The 15,430-nt window shown below is 51.2% G+C and overlaps 5 protein-coding genes across 5 annotated transcripts; 2 read left to right on the top strand and 3 right to left on the bottom strand.

Annotated features, from left to right (window-relative positions):
- Positions 1 to 661: 661 nt before the first annotated feature.
- On the bottom strand, positions 662 to 2,671 carry ALTATR162_LOCUS9370 (uncharacterized protein; the record flags this gene model as incomplete). Its single annotated transcript, XM_043317003.1, has 5 exons — positions 662 to 909; positions 959 to 1,013; positions 1,404 to 1,799; positions 1,854 to 2,399; positions 2,453 to 2,671. 5 exons carry the CDS (start codon positions 2,669 to 2,671, stop codon positions 662 to 664), a joined length of 1,464 nt encoding a protein of 487 aa, XP_043172938.1.
- An 810-nt stretch (positions 2,672 to 3,481) lies between these two features.
- Positions 3,482 to 4,279, bottom strand: ALTATR162_LOCUS9369 (uncharacterized protein; the record flags this gene model as incomplete). The annotated part of the gene is made up of 2 exons (XM_043317002.1): positions 3,482 to 4,056; positions 4,117 to 4,279. 2 exons carry the CDS (start codon positions 4,277 to 4,279, stop codon positions 3,482 to 3,484), a joined length of 738 nt encoding a protein of 245 aa, XP_043172937.1.
- A 962-nt stretch (positions 4,280 to 5,241) lies between these two features.
- On the top strand, positions 5,242 to 5,967 carry ALTATR162_LOCUS9368 (uncharacterized protein; the record flags this gene model as incomplete). Its single annotated transcript, XM_043317001.1, has 1 exon — positions 5,242 to 5,967. The coding sequence occupies one exon, from the start codon at positions 5,242 to 5,244 to the stop codon at positions 5,965 to 5,967; it is 726 nt and encodes a 241-aa protein (XP_043172936.1).
- A 563-nt stretch (positions 5,968 to 6,530) lies between these two features.
- Positions 6,531 to 7,376, bottom strand: ALTATR162_LOCUS9367 (uncharacterized protein; the record flags this gene model as incomplete). Its single annotated transcript, XM_043317000.1, has 4 exons — positions 6,531 to 6,649; positions 6,711 to 6,781; positions 6,845 to 7,104; positions 7,170 to 7,376. The coding sequence occupies 4 exons, from the start codon at positions 7,374 to 7,376 to the stop codon at positions 6,531 to 6,533; spliced, it is 657 nt and encodes a 218-aa protein (XP_043172935.1).
- A 1,266-nt stretch (positions 7,377 to 8,642) lies between these two features.
- On the top strand, positions 8,643 to 13,438 carry ALTATR162_LOCUS9366 (uncharacterized protein; the record flags this gene model as incomplete). The annotated part of the gene is made up of 11 exons (XM_043316999.1): positions 8,643 to 8,844; positions 8,892 to 9,391; positions 9,447 to 10,277; positions 10,430 to 10,601; positions 10,729 to 10,821; positions 10,880 to 11,115; positions 11,180 to 11,269; positions 11,329 to 12,017; positions 12,072 to 12,315; positions 12,376 to 12,913; positions 12,975 to 13,438. The coding sequence occupies 11 exons, from the start codon at positions 8,643 to 8,645 to the stop codon at positions 13,436 to 13,438; spliced, it is 4,059 nt and encodes a 1,352-aa protein (XP_043172934.1).
- Between the last annotated feature and the right edge of the window lie 1,992 nt (positions 13,439 to 15,430).

Below are 15,430 nucleotides of genomic sequence, written 5' to 3'. Positions count from 1 at the left end.
GATGACTATGAGTGTTTTACCAGCAGGGCTGAAGATCCTACATCATCCGCGAGGTCATATACGCAGCCTCCTCCAAGTGAGAGAATCCTGCCTCAGGCGATTAATGGATGAAAGCCATGTAGACTCCTGAAACGGTCGATTTAGTGATGAATCGATAGTATCGTCGTGTTCCAAAATGTGGGACAGTGGAGGAAGTGTAGTTGATATGTTCCCAGGTTGATATATGAAGGATGAAGAGCGGACCGGGATATTCGAGTCCGAACTCCGCTCCCAAGAGCCATGCGCCGTAGCAGTAGGGCGGAGATCATATAGTCCCTCTTGATGGAGAGCTGCAGACCCCAACGACGTTGACACAAGTGAGCCATAATCCTCTGGGCAAGCCGAGTTCGATTCGTTACGAGAATGAGTTGTTGGAGATGTTGATCCTGACGAGGAGGAATATCCAGAAAGCCGTAGAAGACTCATGGTTGGACTTAGTCTCTCCTGATCGTGCTCCGCCATGAAAGAATTCGGTTCCGCTAAGGTGGCCTCTTTCTTTGCCCGTCGATCGCCGTATTCGTGGGTACTGCTTGGCGACATAGTCCTTGTGTGGGTTTCCAACCTAGCATATATCCTTTCCGTACCTGCTACCCAATGTTAGTAAAACACCAACAACAAGAAGTCAACGCAACAAACCATTATATGGTGCTGCGTGTTTCGCCTTGAACTCCTTCAGGTACTTTTGATAAGCATCGTACTTGGGAGATCCCTTATACTCTACTAATTTCGCGTGGTATTTCTCTTTTCCGGCCTTGGCCTGACATTGATAGGCCTCTCGAGCTTCCGCTGGTAAAACTCGCCACCGTTCACCAACGACTTTCGCAATCTCTGTGAAAGATAATACTTGGCTCTTCAGAGACTCCCTTACATCTAACCTTTGTTAGTCCCACAACGTGTATAGGGAGGAAAAGCCACTAACGGTTGGGGAAAATTACATAGGCAGATAGAGGTCGCCTAGGTGCATACTTGTCTGACTATATAAGGTTAGTAGTACATCAGTAGTTTGTCTGATCGTGAAATTGGAGGTAGGAATAGCGAGTCTAAAAACACGGACCTTAGGATGTGTCAGATTAGATGAGATAATGCATAGAATTAATAGATGTTGATTATTTCGTGTCCCTTCCCTGGAAGGTGGTGCTATCACGATGTATATGCTCTCGTACAGATAAGGCCGAAGTAGGATCGAGGCGGGTTGGCCAACATAGCTGCAATCGACACCGATGCTAAATTGCCTGCTGGATGGCCTTCCATCTGACAGCAACACATGCTATCTGACAATAACAAACTTTCTTAGTAAATTATTAACATAAACTTTATCTATTATATATTCTCTTCCGCGCACCACGGATCTCTTAAACACCTACACAGAAATATGTGTTCGCCCACATCGTCCTGCAGTCGCTTCCAACTCCTGGGTTCCACTTCACAAAGTCAGCCAGACTGATCTTGTTGTAGCTAGTAAGCTGGGTGCAAACAACGCCCTCCGCCGCATAATGAAACTTCTTGCAACTCGAAATCATGCCAGGTTGCGTGGGCTGCGGCGTCTGAATGCCGTTGCCCGCGCTCGTGGTAGGTGTCGGCGACGATCCTCCTCCGATCACGCCAACGCAAACATTGACATTGGCCCACATGCCGGAGCAATCGTCCTTCACGGTGGGGTTCCATTTAACGAAATCTTCGCGAGTGATCTTCTGATAGCTGATCACCTGGCTGCACACTACACCCTGGTTGATGAAGTGGAACTTGTTGCAGTTTGCGACCTATTGACGAAGTCAGTGTATATCTCGCATACAGTTCGTACATGGAACTCTCACCATGCCTGGCTGCGTTGGCTGAGGCGTTTCGATTCCGTTTCCTGGGGTGGTGGTGGTGGTGCTGGGCTTGGGTGTAGTCGTTGTGGCGCCAATGACGCGGACGCATACGTTCACCAGTTTCTGCAGGCCCGTGCAATCGGCGTTGACCGAGGGATTCCATCGGTAAAGATCCTCAATTGAGATCTTCTGGTAGCTGAGGACCTGGCTACAGACAGTGTTCGGGCCGATGTAATGGAAGGCGGCACAATTGGAAACCATGCCTGGCTGGGTTGGCAGAGGGGTCTCTACGCCGTTGTTACCCTTAGTGACGGTGGGCGTAGGCGTAGGTGTGGTCGTTGATGGTGGCGTTGACTTGCTTGCAGAGCTTGTGACCACAGGCTCTGGCGAGGTCGTGAATGTCGAGGGCGTGGGCACAGCTGACGATCGTACAGATGAAGCAGAGCTCGAAGCCGGAGCCGGAGCGGGGGCTGCCGGCTCATCGGTGGTCTCAACGCAGTACGACTTTCCGACAACGAGGTTGCCACAGGCCGCGTTTACAGAAGGGTTCTATATGTCTTGTCAGCGCGGTCGCAAGTACAGAGAGGCTATGGAGTCCTTACCCATCGACGAAACTCCTCGAGGTTGATGTAGTTGGCCTCAAGCATATCCGCACAGGACCCAACAGACTCGTAGTCGAGCCACCAACTGCAGTACTTGGTAGTGTCGTCCGCATAAGGCAACGCTGGAGACGCTCCATCGCGAGGCAAGATGCGGGCTGCTGACACGGCTCCCTGGAAAAAGCCGCCGATCAAGAGAAGACTGCCAGTTGAAGACAACATGGCTGCGAATGCAGGAGTGGGCAGAGGAAGATGAATGAATGCCTGGAGGTTGGTCTTCGGCATACACTCATCTTCTTATATGCATCCGAAGCATGTCCTGCTAAAGGCATAAGCTGGATGAATTCGCGCCACCGAGATTGAGTCCAAGTCTGACACAATTAAACTCGCATGTACGACGCTGACTCGAGATGTGCTATAACGCTTCTATCACAAGCAATAGTTTCTGAGTTAGCGAGAGCTCAAGCGAGCTGCAGAGGGTAATGGCCTGAGAATAGTACCCGCATGGGTGCTCCGTGGCCCCACTGACAGACAGATCCGGACCCGGTCGAACGATCCCTATACTGCGTAGGGCAAGAAATTAATTCACTCCGTGGAGTGATTATGCACGCTAGTCCAGGGCTCCCGTGCCGTTAAGATATTCGGGCAGGGACCCTTTGCGGTTGCTACCGGCGGCGGCGTTGCGACTCCATCGGGAATGGTCTGTTCGCATCATGGTAACATCGTGTCGCACGTGTGAGTCTATTTCCCAACCCCCTGGCATACCGGTAATAATCTTGCTCTAGACTGGCTCTATGCATAATCAAATGAGAGAGGTCTTAACTGCGGTTTACGCTTTTGCTAAGAAGGCAGTGGAAAATATCTGTAGGGAGGCGGAGTCTGATTTCTCGCGGGACTAACGCATCCTCTTCGGCACATATGACAGCGAGGAGATAAGCAAGTAGTTATTCCAATTCCATAGAAGCAATTACCGAACATCATATTAGAAGTATATCTACATCAACCGAGAACAGCTGTCGACACAGCGTGAGCCTAAAAGCCCATCCCAAAGAGAGCCCTGTTCTTGATGGCGCCATTGCTCGCGGCAGCGGCCTTGACACTCGCGCTCTTAGTGGTAGTGGCGGCTGGCGCAGCGTTCTGCAATGCCTCGAAAACGTTGACAACGCCCTTGCCTCCACACATCTCCGCCTTGTTGCCAGTACAAGGAGCGTGGCAGTCGGTCTGATTCTTTGTCCACTCGCCGCCTACGTAGCTGCCGCACCAACACTGATTGCCTTCCTGTACACCTGCGAAGTTGAAGGCGCGGCGGTAGCAGCTGTTCTTGCACTTGGGAACAGTCAGGGATGCGTCTCCGTTTGCATTCATGTTCTGCTCGAGGATCGGGCGGGTCGGATTCTGAGCGTAGCATCCCAAGGCGTTCCAGGCGGTAGGGGAAGGCGCTAGAGAGGGAGCTTTGCTCGTGCTGGTGGTGGTCACCTTGGAGGAAGTTGTCGTTGGTTTGATGCTGTCCAATTTTCTTTGCGTGATGACGCAGTAGGATTGCCAATACCAGCCCTTGCAATCAAGGCCGACTGAAGGGTTCCATTCGTTAAACTCTGCTGGAGTGACTGAGGAGTAAGGTACAAGATCAGTATGGGTAATTTATTAGCTGTGCAAAGGGAGCTTACTGCCGTAGAGCTCGCGCACGTATTCGCAAGTTTCGCCTTCGCCGTTGTTGTACCAATCGATACAGTCCTTGACCGTATCGGGGTCCCATTGGAGGAGCGGACTGCGTGTGGAGACGGCTCGCTGAGCAAGCGCCGCAAAGACTAATGCCAAAGAAGTCCTCATAATGCAAGCTTGCTGACAGATAAAGTTCGAGGAAGATGTCTTTGAGGGTGAGAAAGATATTAGAGGGAAGTGTACGCCACCCTTTGTAAAGTCAGAAAGAATGGAGAAACCCTAACTCTCGCCCATAAAACAATCTGTTTACTCGTCCCGACTCCCTTGGGCTACTAATGCTGAGTTCTAGAACGCAGGACAGCCAAGCCTTGGAAGGTGACATCAAGCATCCTTCGGCTAGGCCATCTACCTATGTACAGTAAGGTTCATAGCTACAGGGATTCTTCACAGACGCACGTTCTTCGTTCGGATTTGTCGACCAATTTGGAAGGCGTCGCTGTCTCGAGGTGGCTTTTCTGCTTTGCTCATCTCGGTAGAAAAATGCGCGCGCCACTGTGGAGACGCCTTGTGCACGTGCAAACGTCGCCCCATGTTGTAGCCGTCCCGGCCCCGGCCCGTTTGCGTTCACGCTAGAAGTGTGGGTCACAGGGTGTGGCGGAGGAAGTCTAGTTCGGGAAGGTGCCAAGACCACGAAACCTCGGTTGAAGTTGGTTTGTGCATGAATTCGTCAGTGGATTTCAATGGTGCAAGATCCACATTGTGACTTCGGCGTAATTTGACATCCGATCCTCATAGTTACAGGGTCACTGTCGTAAGGTGGCAGCGGAGGGCGAGTCATGGTGGAGAGATCGCGAGTTGCGGTGCGCGGTGCACACCCGCACTTGGTACCTGCATCAGCCTTGGCGCGGAAGACAGGTCACCCAAAATTGAGCCCGATCCTTCGAAAATTCTGTCAACCGAACTTTCGCCACACCGTATTTGATCTGAATTTTTCCATGGTGTAAGGCTGACTGCGGAGCGCTTAGCATTAAACACATCCCTCAGTGTGACAGCCTTCTTCACCTGCTTCTTACAGCACATCAGCCCCTTTGCTGCCCACTCCTCCGACTACTCGGTCGCCATCCTACACCATGACCACTTTTCATCCATTTCCGCGGCTTCCTCTGGAGCTCCGAGAGCAAATCTGGAAGGACACCGTCGAACCGCGCACTGTCGACGTCCGGCGTGTTCGAGAGTGGCCTCAACGCTATGGCCAGCTGGTCTCGTCTACGCCGATACCAGCCATACTACAGTCCTGCCGGGAAGCCCGAAACCTTGGACTTTACGAGCGAGTCTTCTTTGAGGTTGCTGCAGTAAAGAAATTCAAAGGCAACAACGCGCCCGAGATCGCCGTCGAAAGATTCTTCACGCCCGATGAGCAGGAAGAAGAAGGGCCCAATAAAGTAGGCTCCCCCGACACCGAGCAGCGCTATGTCTGGTTGGATCTCGACATTGATATGGTGGACATCGGGGCTTCTAAGTTCTGCAATTACAAATCGATCGCATCAGCAGTCAAGCGTCTCAAGTTTGAGCGAGAGAACGGGGATGAATACTTCTACCATACTGAATCAAATGAACTCATGAAGTTTGTTAGTGTGGAAGAGATTCACATAGTCTGCGCAGATGGTTTCTGGATGTGGGCTGGGGCTATATATGATCATGGCTGGCCCTGCGCCGAAGAAAAGCTGGTGTTCATTGACGCATTGGATGGTCGAGTTGCGCGTGGCATTGACTTCGAAACCGTATGTAGACAGATGCTGAAGGACGCTCGGCTAGAAGCTACTGGCGAAGCATATTCCAGTGACGACGAGTCTTGAAGCTGAATCAATCGTCTTATCTTTCTTTCAGGCTGTCGCTAGAGACATGATTTTGTTGGGAGTGGAAAACATGGAGATTCATAATTCTACCAATGAAATACTGTTGATTACTCCAAAACTATCTGACAATACTGTGACCCAAAACTGAGTCCTGAAGATCTTCGCTGAACTCTGACGATGGCTCTCTCCTCCAATTATCGACCGCAGGCAATCTGTTGATCTCGGACCCGCTTGAAAGAGTTGATCACCTGCCTGTGATCTCTAGCGTTACTATCACCGTCGTCGGTGTTGCCATACCACCCTTTCAAAAAGTTTGTGATCTTAGTGCCCGCATCCTTGTCACCTGCCTCGCGAGCTGCTCGTTCGGTCTCCGCCCAATCAACTGTTTCCCAGTTGTTGTTACTGTCAACCTAAATGCAATCTAGTAAGCAAGAAGAACCGAGATATCGCCGCGCCAAAGCACTCTGAGTCCATCCAGGAATACAGTTTGCATCCACGTACCGGATTTTTGCCTAGAGATTAGCATGGGTTATTAGCTGTTGTCTCTCATAGACGTTGGTATCCTACGCACCCATGACCTCGATGTTGATGTCCATCCCTGACAGCTTCTTCCGTGCTTCATCGATGAGGAAAGGACCATGGTCACCTGTACGCGCATTTATGACTAGGTCTCTTGTGGCATCTAGGCGTTCATGGCATATCAGTATGTAGTGTTGGCGCGGAATGATGCAGATGCGACGCACCAAAGTTCTCGAACAACTTCTTCGTAGCATCATCCATGCCAGACGATTTAGCCCTGTACGTCTGGTCTACGCTAAAGATCGACGTATAAAGTTAGTGATTGCCTTGCACCCCATTTGAAAGGGATTTTACTTACACATCACCAGCTTTGATGATGCACTGGTTCCATTCGAAAGTGTCCTTTACGGCTAATTGCGCACCAAAATTATTGACCTTGGCCTTACCCGCGGCTTGACCAGGCTGTGGCGTGAGGTATTTGTTGTATGTGTTCAAAGCTGTCGCTTTTACATCAAGCTCGCCCCCTGACATTACGGCCCATCCCGTACGGTCTTTCGCACCACCCAGAGCGTGTAAGAACTGGTCGTAGGACAACGTCGAACCTTTCTTGCTTCCTGGCTAATTTTTGGTGTACCGAATGAGTCAGTCTGATCAGGTAGTATATGCATGCAGATGCGGCGTACCATCCTATTCCATTTGATACACGTCTTTGTTTTGAAATTGTAGTTCTTGCCTTTGCACTGCCAACCGATTGTTTGATCATCGTAGTCGTTGAGACTGTCGATCAAATAGGCTTGGTACAACCACACGCGTTCGAGGCAGCCTTGATATCCGCCAGCCCATGCGGCCACGAAGAGGTAGAAAAGAGTGAAAAGAAGAGAGCCCCTCATTGTGTGGTACTGTAGAGCAGCAACCGGAGTAAAGACAGTACTGAGTGAATGACAGAAGATGGACGTCCCGGTGACAAGACTGCTCGAAGTTCGAGACAGAGGAGGACACTTAGGTAGTATACACGCAGGTGGACAGCCTCGCTTGTCTAGAATCTACATACATGAAGTTTACAGAGTTTCCAACAGTGGCATGCATCCTTGTCCGAGTCCTGCTAATCGAAAGCCCTGAACAAGCCCAATGTGGATAGCCCGAAGATTTGCTCATCCTAACCACCATCCACCATGTCCGCCGAAGCGTTGACCGGATCTAGACCCAACCATCAGACCCCTGAGGCGTACGGGATGTGTTAAAAGTGGCGAGCATGCTTGACCGTAAGCAGGCAGATTAAAGCCCTATATTGAGGTTATATCCGGGCTGCGTGATTAGCTGGATCTCCAACTAGGATGCACGCCACTGCCCACACACCCTGTAGCTACCGTATGTACGGGGTGGATCAGTGCATGGGACAACAGTGACCTAACAGACCTCCAGCGAAATACACGATTGCTATTACAATCATACCGTACACCAGTGCAAACCACCAGTGAACATCGCGAAAACCAGTCAGGCAACAGTCGAGACTACAGGCGACATATCCCTCTACTGGAGTGGATCAGTGCCGCAGTAGGATTCCTGGTGAAGAGCCGATATAATGCCGGGGTATCTTGCACAAATTTGATATATTCGTGCTTGGTCGTCCGTCCCGTCTTGGCCAATCTTCCAGGACTGTGCCGCACACTAGCTGGGCATGGGGCCCGGGGGCGATGCCGCAGGGTCCAACTGCCCCTGCATCTACGGCTACGGTAGCGTGTCTTGGCAGCTATCGCCGGCGCCCCTGCCCGAAACGGTCTGAGGCTCCTATACCCTACGCACAATCAATCGCAACCGCACATGGTAACATCCCAGGGTATGGGTTCCGAGGCAGACCGCGGTGTGCATCCCGTGCCTGGCCGTTCAAAGGATCTCGCGGCTCAAATCAGATGCATAGCTCTAGGCCCCAAAAGGAGTTTTTCCGTGCGCAACTATTGTCCCTGGAGAGGCAAATCTACATGGGTAGTATGCATCGTGTCGAGCTCTTCAGTGTACGACGCACGTGAGCATCGAGGTCCAGAGAAACTCATCTATACTCAAAATCCACGCTCTTCTGCATTTCTTGCATTTGCTCTCTTCAGTGCAGGGGCAGCTTACACTCGTTCTGAACACTCCTTTTGCTTTTCTTTGCTACCATGAGGGCTTTCTTCCCATCTTTCGTTCTGATCGCCCGGCTGGGTGTAGGCGTGTTGGCCATCCCATCTGATGATCACATCGCCATTCGAGCCGAAGATGCTGGTGACGACCTCGATGAATGGCTGGCAGCAGCACAACGAGTATCAGCAGAGGCTCTCAAGGCTTGCCCTTCATCCTGTAGCACGGCGAGCAACAAAAACTGTAGGTTCAGTTCGAAACTTCGGTGACATCTTGCTCACTTCATACAGTGACCTCGAGAGCTGAATGGTTCTTGTTTCCCGATGCCACGAAGCTAGCACTGTGCAACGAGACCATGCTACTCGATATGGTTGTCAAATCAGCCATCAATGACGATGCCGCACGAACAGTTGTTAGGGCTTGCTCAGCCGACTACGATTCCGGCGTCAAGGTTGCATTTGTAGCCGAAGAGGGGAAGGCATCTCTTTGCACGACTGCCAACCGGGTTTTGGAACAGAACTCCATTTACCTGCACCAACCGCAAGTAGGAGCCGACAACGAGTTCTCCGTGAACCATCTCCTTTCAGCTGGCCGCCAGATCGCCAATCACCTCGGGTTACAGGAGCCTTCCTGCACGAACAATGCAATGGAGTTTGCCTACTCTCAGTCGTCAAGCATTGGTCTCTTTGCTGGAGCTGAAGTCCATCAGCACGGGATCACTAAGGTCGTTCTCGAGAAACTTCTTCAATACGCACAAGACAAAGCCGTCTCGAAGACCACCGTAGTACAGGTAAGCACTGATGTATTGTGTCGCCGCGATACTGTTACTGACATGGGCTCATCAGCTATGTGGATCCGATGGCCGTGGCGCAGATTATAGTTTCGGAATCGTTGCCACGAGTGCAAAGAATCTCGCCTTTGTTCAGGAAGCTGTTAGGACCTGGGCTAGCGGAGCTTGCGTACCAGCCACCGCGGGCGAGGAGTGGATGAATGTCGACCTCCGAGTCCCCGGCCCTGTCGCTGGCGCCTCGAACAGTACTAATACCACAACTGCAGCGAACAATACCACACCTGCTCGCATGGAATCTAGATCACGTCTTAGTATCAGGGCTGATTGCAGGACAACCACAGTCCAGTCCGGCGATGGCTGTGCCGCAGTCGCAAGTCGGTGCGGAATAAGCCAGGTCGATCTCCAAAAGCTCAACCGCCTCAATATCTGCAAGACACTTGTAAAAGATGAGAAGGTCTGCTGCAGCACGGGAACTCTGCCAAGCACTTTGCCTGCCGGCAATTCGGATGGCACCTGCAAAACGATAGAAGTGGCAAGCGGCGATAGCTGCGGCTCCCTTGCTTCAAAGTGCGGCATCAGCGCAGCAGACTTTATGAAGGCGAACACCAAGACTGATCTCTGCTCGAAATTAGGTGAAGGTCAAAAGGTCTGCTGCTCGAATGGCAAATACCCGGACCTGAAGCCGAAGAAGGATGCCAACGGCAATTGCGCCGTATACACGACGAAGAAGGACGACTATTGCTCCAAGATCGCCGTCTCCCGCGACATCACGGTGACGGAGCTCGAGAGTTTCAACAAGAAGACATGGGGTTGGAACGGGTGCGACCGTCTCTTCCCAGACTTCAAAATGTGTGTCAGTGAGGGCAGCCCTCCCATGCCTGCCAATGTACCGGTGTGTATCCATCCCCATTCCACTATCACATCGAGATGGGACCACCATAACTGACAACCTCGCTTTTCTAGAACGCTGTGTGTGGACCAACGGTAAGAACTCATTCCCAATTGCTGACGTCAGAGCACAAAGACTAACGAGACAAGATGAATGGCACAACCCAACCGTCCGCTGGAACAGACCTGGCTACCCTCAACCCCTGCCCACTGAACGTTTGCTGTAACATTTGGGGCCAGTGTGGCATGACCGACGACTTTTGCGTTATCTCCAAGTCCGAGACGGGTGCTCCCGGAACTTCTGCTCCTGGCAAGAACGGCTGTAAGTGCCCCCATCTATGGCAGAGCACCTATACCTCCAACGTTCGCGATATCGTTGCGTGGATATCCTCGGCGGAGATTCTTCTACTCGTCGTTGTATCACATGTCGATGACTAATTGGGACATAGGCATCAGCAACTGCGGCAGAGACATTATCAAGGGTTCAGCTCCAGCAAGCAAGATAAAGCTGGCATATTATGAGAGCTGGAATTTCAACCGCCGTGAGCCTTCCTATATGAACATCATATCCAGCACACACTGACTGGAGTGATTCCCCAGCTTGCTTGACGATGAACGTCGACGAAATAGATACGTCCATCTATACCCATATACATTTCGCGTTTGCGAATGTCACCCGAGGCGACTACCGGGTTGAGATCACCGATCCCAAGGTTCTGGAACAATTCGAAATCTTCAAGGGAATGACAGACGTGAAGAAGATTGTCTCACTCGGTGGTTGGGCCTTCAGCACTGAGCCGGGAACCTTCCAGATTCTCCGCGAAGCCGCACAGCCTGTAAGCGAACACCATGCGCGAAATGCTTTTGAAGCACACACTGACGTTGTATCTCGACTTCCAGGCCAACCGCGAAAAGTTCAAGAACAACCTTATTTCATTCATGAACGAACATAATCTTGATGGCATTGACCTCGATTGGGAATATCCAGGCGTCAGTATTACCTGCACTCAAGAACTGGTTGGTTGGTGGGGCTTACATATGATGTTTAGGCTCCCGACATCCCAGAAATTCCCTCCGACGATCCCGTGAACGGCCTGAACTACTACAGGCTTCTCTCTAGCCTGAAGTCTTCCGTTGGCTCTTCTAAGTCGGTTTCTTTCGCAGCACCGGCATCGTACTGGTATCTGAAGTCATTTCCCATCAAGAACATGGCCAAGGACCTGGACTACATCGTCTACATGACCTACGATCTTCATGGCCAATGGGACTACGGTAACAAGTGGACGTCACCTGGCTGCGACACAGGAAACTGTTTGAGGTCTCACGTGAACGAGACCGAAACCAAGGATGCCCTCTCGATGGTCACCAAGGCAGGCGCAGCTTCGAACAAGATTGTGGTCGGCGTTGCCAGCTATGGTCGATCGTTCAAGATGGCTCAGTCTGGGTGCAACTCTGAAGAGTGCAGATTTACTGGATCGCCTCGACTATCGAATGCTGCCAAAGGACGCTGCACGGAAACCGCAGGCTACATCTCCAACGCAGAGATTGACGAGATTATCGAGTCTGGCAACGTCAAGAAGAAGTGGACGAGTGAAGGGTCGAACATCATGGTCTACAACGACACTGAGTGGGTGGCGTGGATGGACGATGCTATGAAAGAGTATCGTGCACAGTTTTACGACTCCTACAATTTTGCTGGCACGACTGATTGGGCTGTGGACCTGCAGGCATTCACTGAGTATGTCATTCGATGCTCAAGCTAAGTGAGCCACTTCAGGCTAACATTACACAGTGGAAGCGGTGGCGGCGACGACGACGAGGGTTACACCGACCTGGATTACTGGTCCGAATGCACGGGCAAGTACACTACCTTGGAGCAGCTCGAAGACGCTAAGAACGACTTACCCGCCCACTGTGTTGAGCAGTACATGCTCGATGTAGAGATCTCCAACTATGAAGGCGCCCTGAAGAAGTACAAAGACTTGATGGACAACGGCTACGACAAGAAGTTTGAGGTCTACGAAAAATACTCTCGGGTGAGACTACCTCTTTGGAATGCTTGCGGCACAGACTGACCGAGCCTTTGCGCTTACTAGGACCAAGTACCAGAGCAAATCAACAACTTCATGGCCACCGACAAGGTCGACAAGTATTTCAATTGCAAAGAAACTCGCTACGCTACCTGCTGCTCGAGCTGTAGATACCCCACCTGCATACTGGACTGCGTTGACGGCGGTAAGGACTGTAAGAGCGGTCGTATGACTTTGGAGATCGCCTGCCCGAAGATGGAATTCGAGGACAAAGGCCTAGATGTTGGTGAAAGGATCCCCAACGCCACCTTTAGCTTCAAAGACGAGGAAGGCTTCTGGAATGACCTCGGAGAGACCTGGGGTATCGAGAAGTCGTGGGTCTCGTTTGGAAGAAGGCGCATGCAGTACAGCAACGGCTGTCAAGGTGCCGGGGAGCGCGTCAACGAGTGCATAGACGCTGCGCCTGACTGGTGGTACGACTACCCCCGACCGAGCGACAATATCGAGATCTACAATCCGAAGAAGGTGATCGGCGATTCCTACGACACAGCGAGCGGGACGCTAGATCGATTCAAGACCATGAGGGTTGCTGGCCTTTATGATGGTAAGACACCCTCCGCACAAAACTCGTGAGAAATGCGCTGACTTCTCACGCGCACATTCAGAGCAAACGCAAATGGCCGACTTGGTTGATGCCGCGTCTATCCCTTCATACTCGGCCGTCGAGGCCGTCGAGGCAATGGAGAAGATTGCGGAGAAGGCAGACGAACTCGAGAAGCAAGAACGGGAGGAGATGATCCTCAACTTCATCATGGGTATTCTGTTCTTCATCCCCGTGGCCGGTAGTGCCGCTGGTGCTGCGGGCTTGACAGCGGTCCGAAGTATGCTTCGTCTCATTGGCACGATCGGTGAGGCCGGTATGCTGGTTCATGATTTAGTGGAGAACCCCGAAAACGCGTTCATGACTGTCTTCAGCTACTTGGCAGGTGCTGGCGTTGGTCGAAGTGGTTTCAAGAACGCTGCCAACGCTAGACGTGGCATGAGCTCCAAGGAGTATGAGAGCCTAGGCAATGTGAAGGTGAAGCTGGACAAGTTAACGAGCATCCGAGGGAGTTCGTGCAAGATCTGAGATGCTGTGAGGAAGAGTGGGAAAAGATGGACCTGACTATGGTCAGCTGTCTAATGTGCTTAACGGTCACCCGTTTCAAGATTCCTTTGTAAATATCTTACTTATAAATATGTGTTAGTACTGTATAATACGCTCGGTTCGAAAACATACTGTGCATTCTATAATAAGGATATTTGCGAAGCGAGCTTGCGAGCGAAGCAATACACATACGGTTCTGAAATCCGCAGAGTGGGCAGGGGTCCGCGAAGTAGTATAGCGCGATTTCCTATTTCAGACGTGCCGACGTTCTCCCGAGAAATGATCTTTCTTTCGTCTGTGCGCTTAGCTAATACCATCTAACAGTGATCGGCATGGAGGGAGATCTGGCCACCTCCACGATTCACTTCCATCTCCATACCGCCATGGAGACTCCATATAATTCTGAACCGACCTGATTAACCTGTTTAACCTGTTTAGTAGTAGTGAAACAACGTTCGTCGCAACAGGGTGGAGAGAGAATGTCCGTGCGCAGGGTGTTTCAGCAGAGCTTCTAACGTCACTCCATCAATCGTATGCTAGTTCCTATCAACATCATCATCACTATCTCTATTAGTAACCTGTTTTGATATATCCATTGCTACAATGGCGTAAGAAGCCAAAGTACCGAAGGATTGATGAGCAGCTCGAGGATACCCGAAAGTGGCCTATCCCATCCCTCGTTCAAAATGAACTAGATGCCTATCTTACTGATCGGCGGGAGACCGACTTATCGATCGTCCCGTTCAAGTACTGGATGCGACCATCTGTTAAGGTGCAGTACCCTAAGCTCTCTCGCATGGCGATTGACCTCCTCTCGATCCCAGCTATGAGCGCGGAGCCAGAGAGGATATTCAGTTTAGCTGGTGTTACTTTTTCTGCGCGTAGAAACAGACTCACTGAAGATGCCCTGGAGGCAGTCACATGCCTGGCGAACTGGGGAAGAAACAGTTTAATTACGATAGGCAGCCATAAACAGGATGTAAGAGGGTCTCAGGTTATTAGTGAGACGGCAGAGGAGAACGACGACTATCTCCCTTCCCTCTTTGGGTTCGTTGACGACGACTATAGGCCTCTCTTTGAAGAGTCGCTGGCGGACAGTAGTAGTAGGAATGGAGAATAGATAGTACTACTTCAATCCATCAGTTTGCTCCATCATAGACTCTAGATTAGCAAATTTTATATCTACTATAAGAATAAGTGTTGTTTGAAACACCTAGGCGTTTCACTACCCTGATTAGTAATAACTTTAAAATGTATGGAGACTCAACCTCCCTCCATGCCGATCCCTGCCATCTAATACTGTTGCTTCCGTTCCTATCCTACGCTGCCGTTTTACTGTCATTCTGTTGTTCGCTATGCTCCCTACGTTGCCCCCTCCTAACTGCCGTAAGTGCGACAAAGAACTTAACGCTGTAACAGACACGTTCCGATCTAGGAAGTGGAAGCAAAACTGTACCGCTTGTCTCCTCCCCGCGCGTACCTACCAGCGCAACAACGCGTCTACAACTTCAAAACGACAGACTCTTGCACAACATACTCGAGCTTAAAATACACCTTCGCCACCTGTGCGTGCGTCTCCGCTACTGCGCCAAAACATTATGTCGCCTACGCCCGTCCGCTTATACCCGTTATCGTCGCTGCTTCGCACGCAAACGCCTCCGCCTGCACCTTCTTCAGCAGTCTTTCCGACCTACGCGTCCAACCCTCAGTCTCCCTCTACATCATGGCTAGCAGGTATACTTGGAAGCGCGATGCCTTCTCCATCGGTTGAGTCATCGGCTGCATCGATGTCTGGTCGAATGTCAACAATACAATCTACGAGTTCAAGGTCCCTACCAGGCCACACAAGCTCCTCATATGGGACTACGTCTGTATTCGCGCCTCAGCCAGAATTAGCAGATAGCGATGGCGAGTTTGGTATTAGCCGCGGTATTAGTCTTGCCGACCTAGAATCCGCCGAGCGGGGTGCGTACG

The sequence above is a fragment of the Alternaria atra genome, assembly GCF_907166805.1.
Source record: "Alternaria atra isolate CS162 genome assembly, contig: 29, whole genome shotgun sequence".
Taxonomy (NCBI): domain Eukaryota; kingdom Fungi; phylum Ascomycota; class Dothideomycetes; order Pleosporales; family Pleosporaceae; genus Alternaria; species Alternaria atra.
This window is presented reverse-complemented; position numbering and strand designations above follow the sequence as displayed.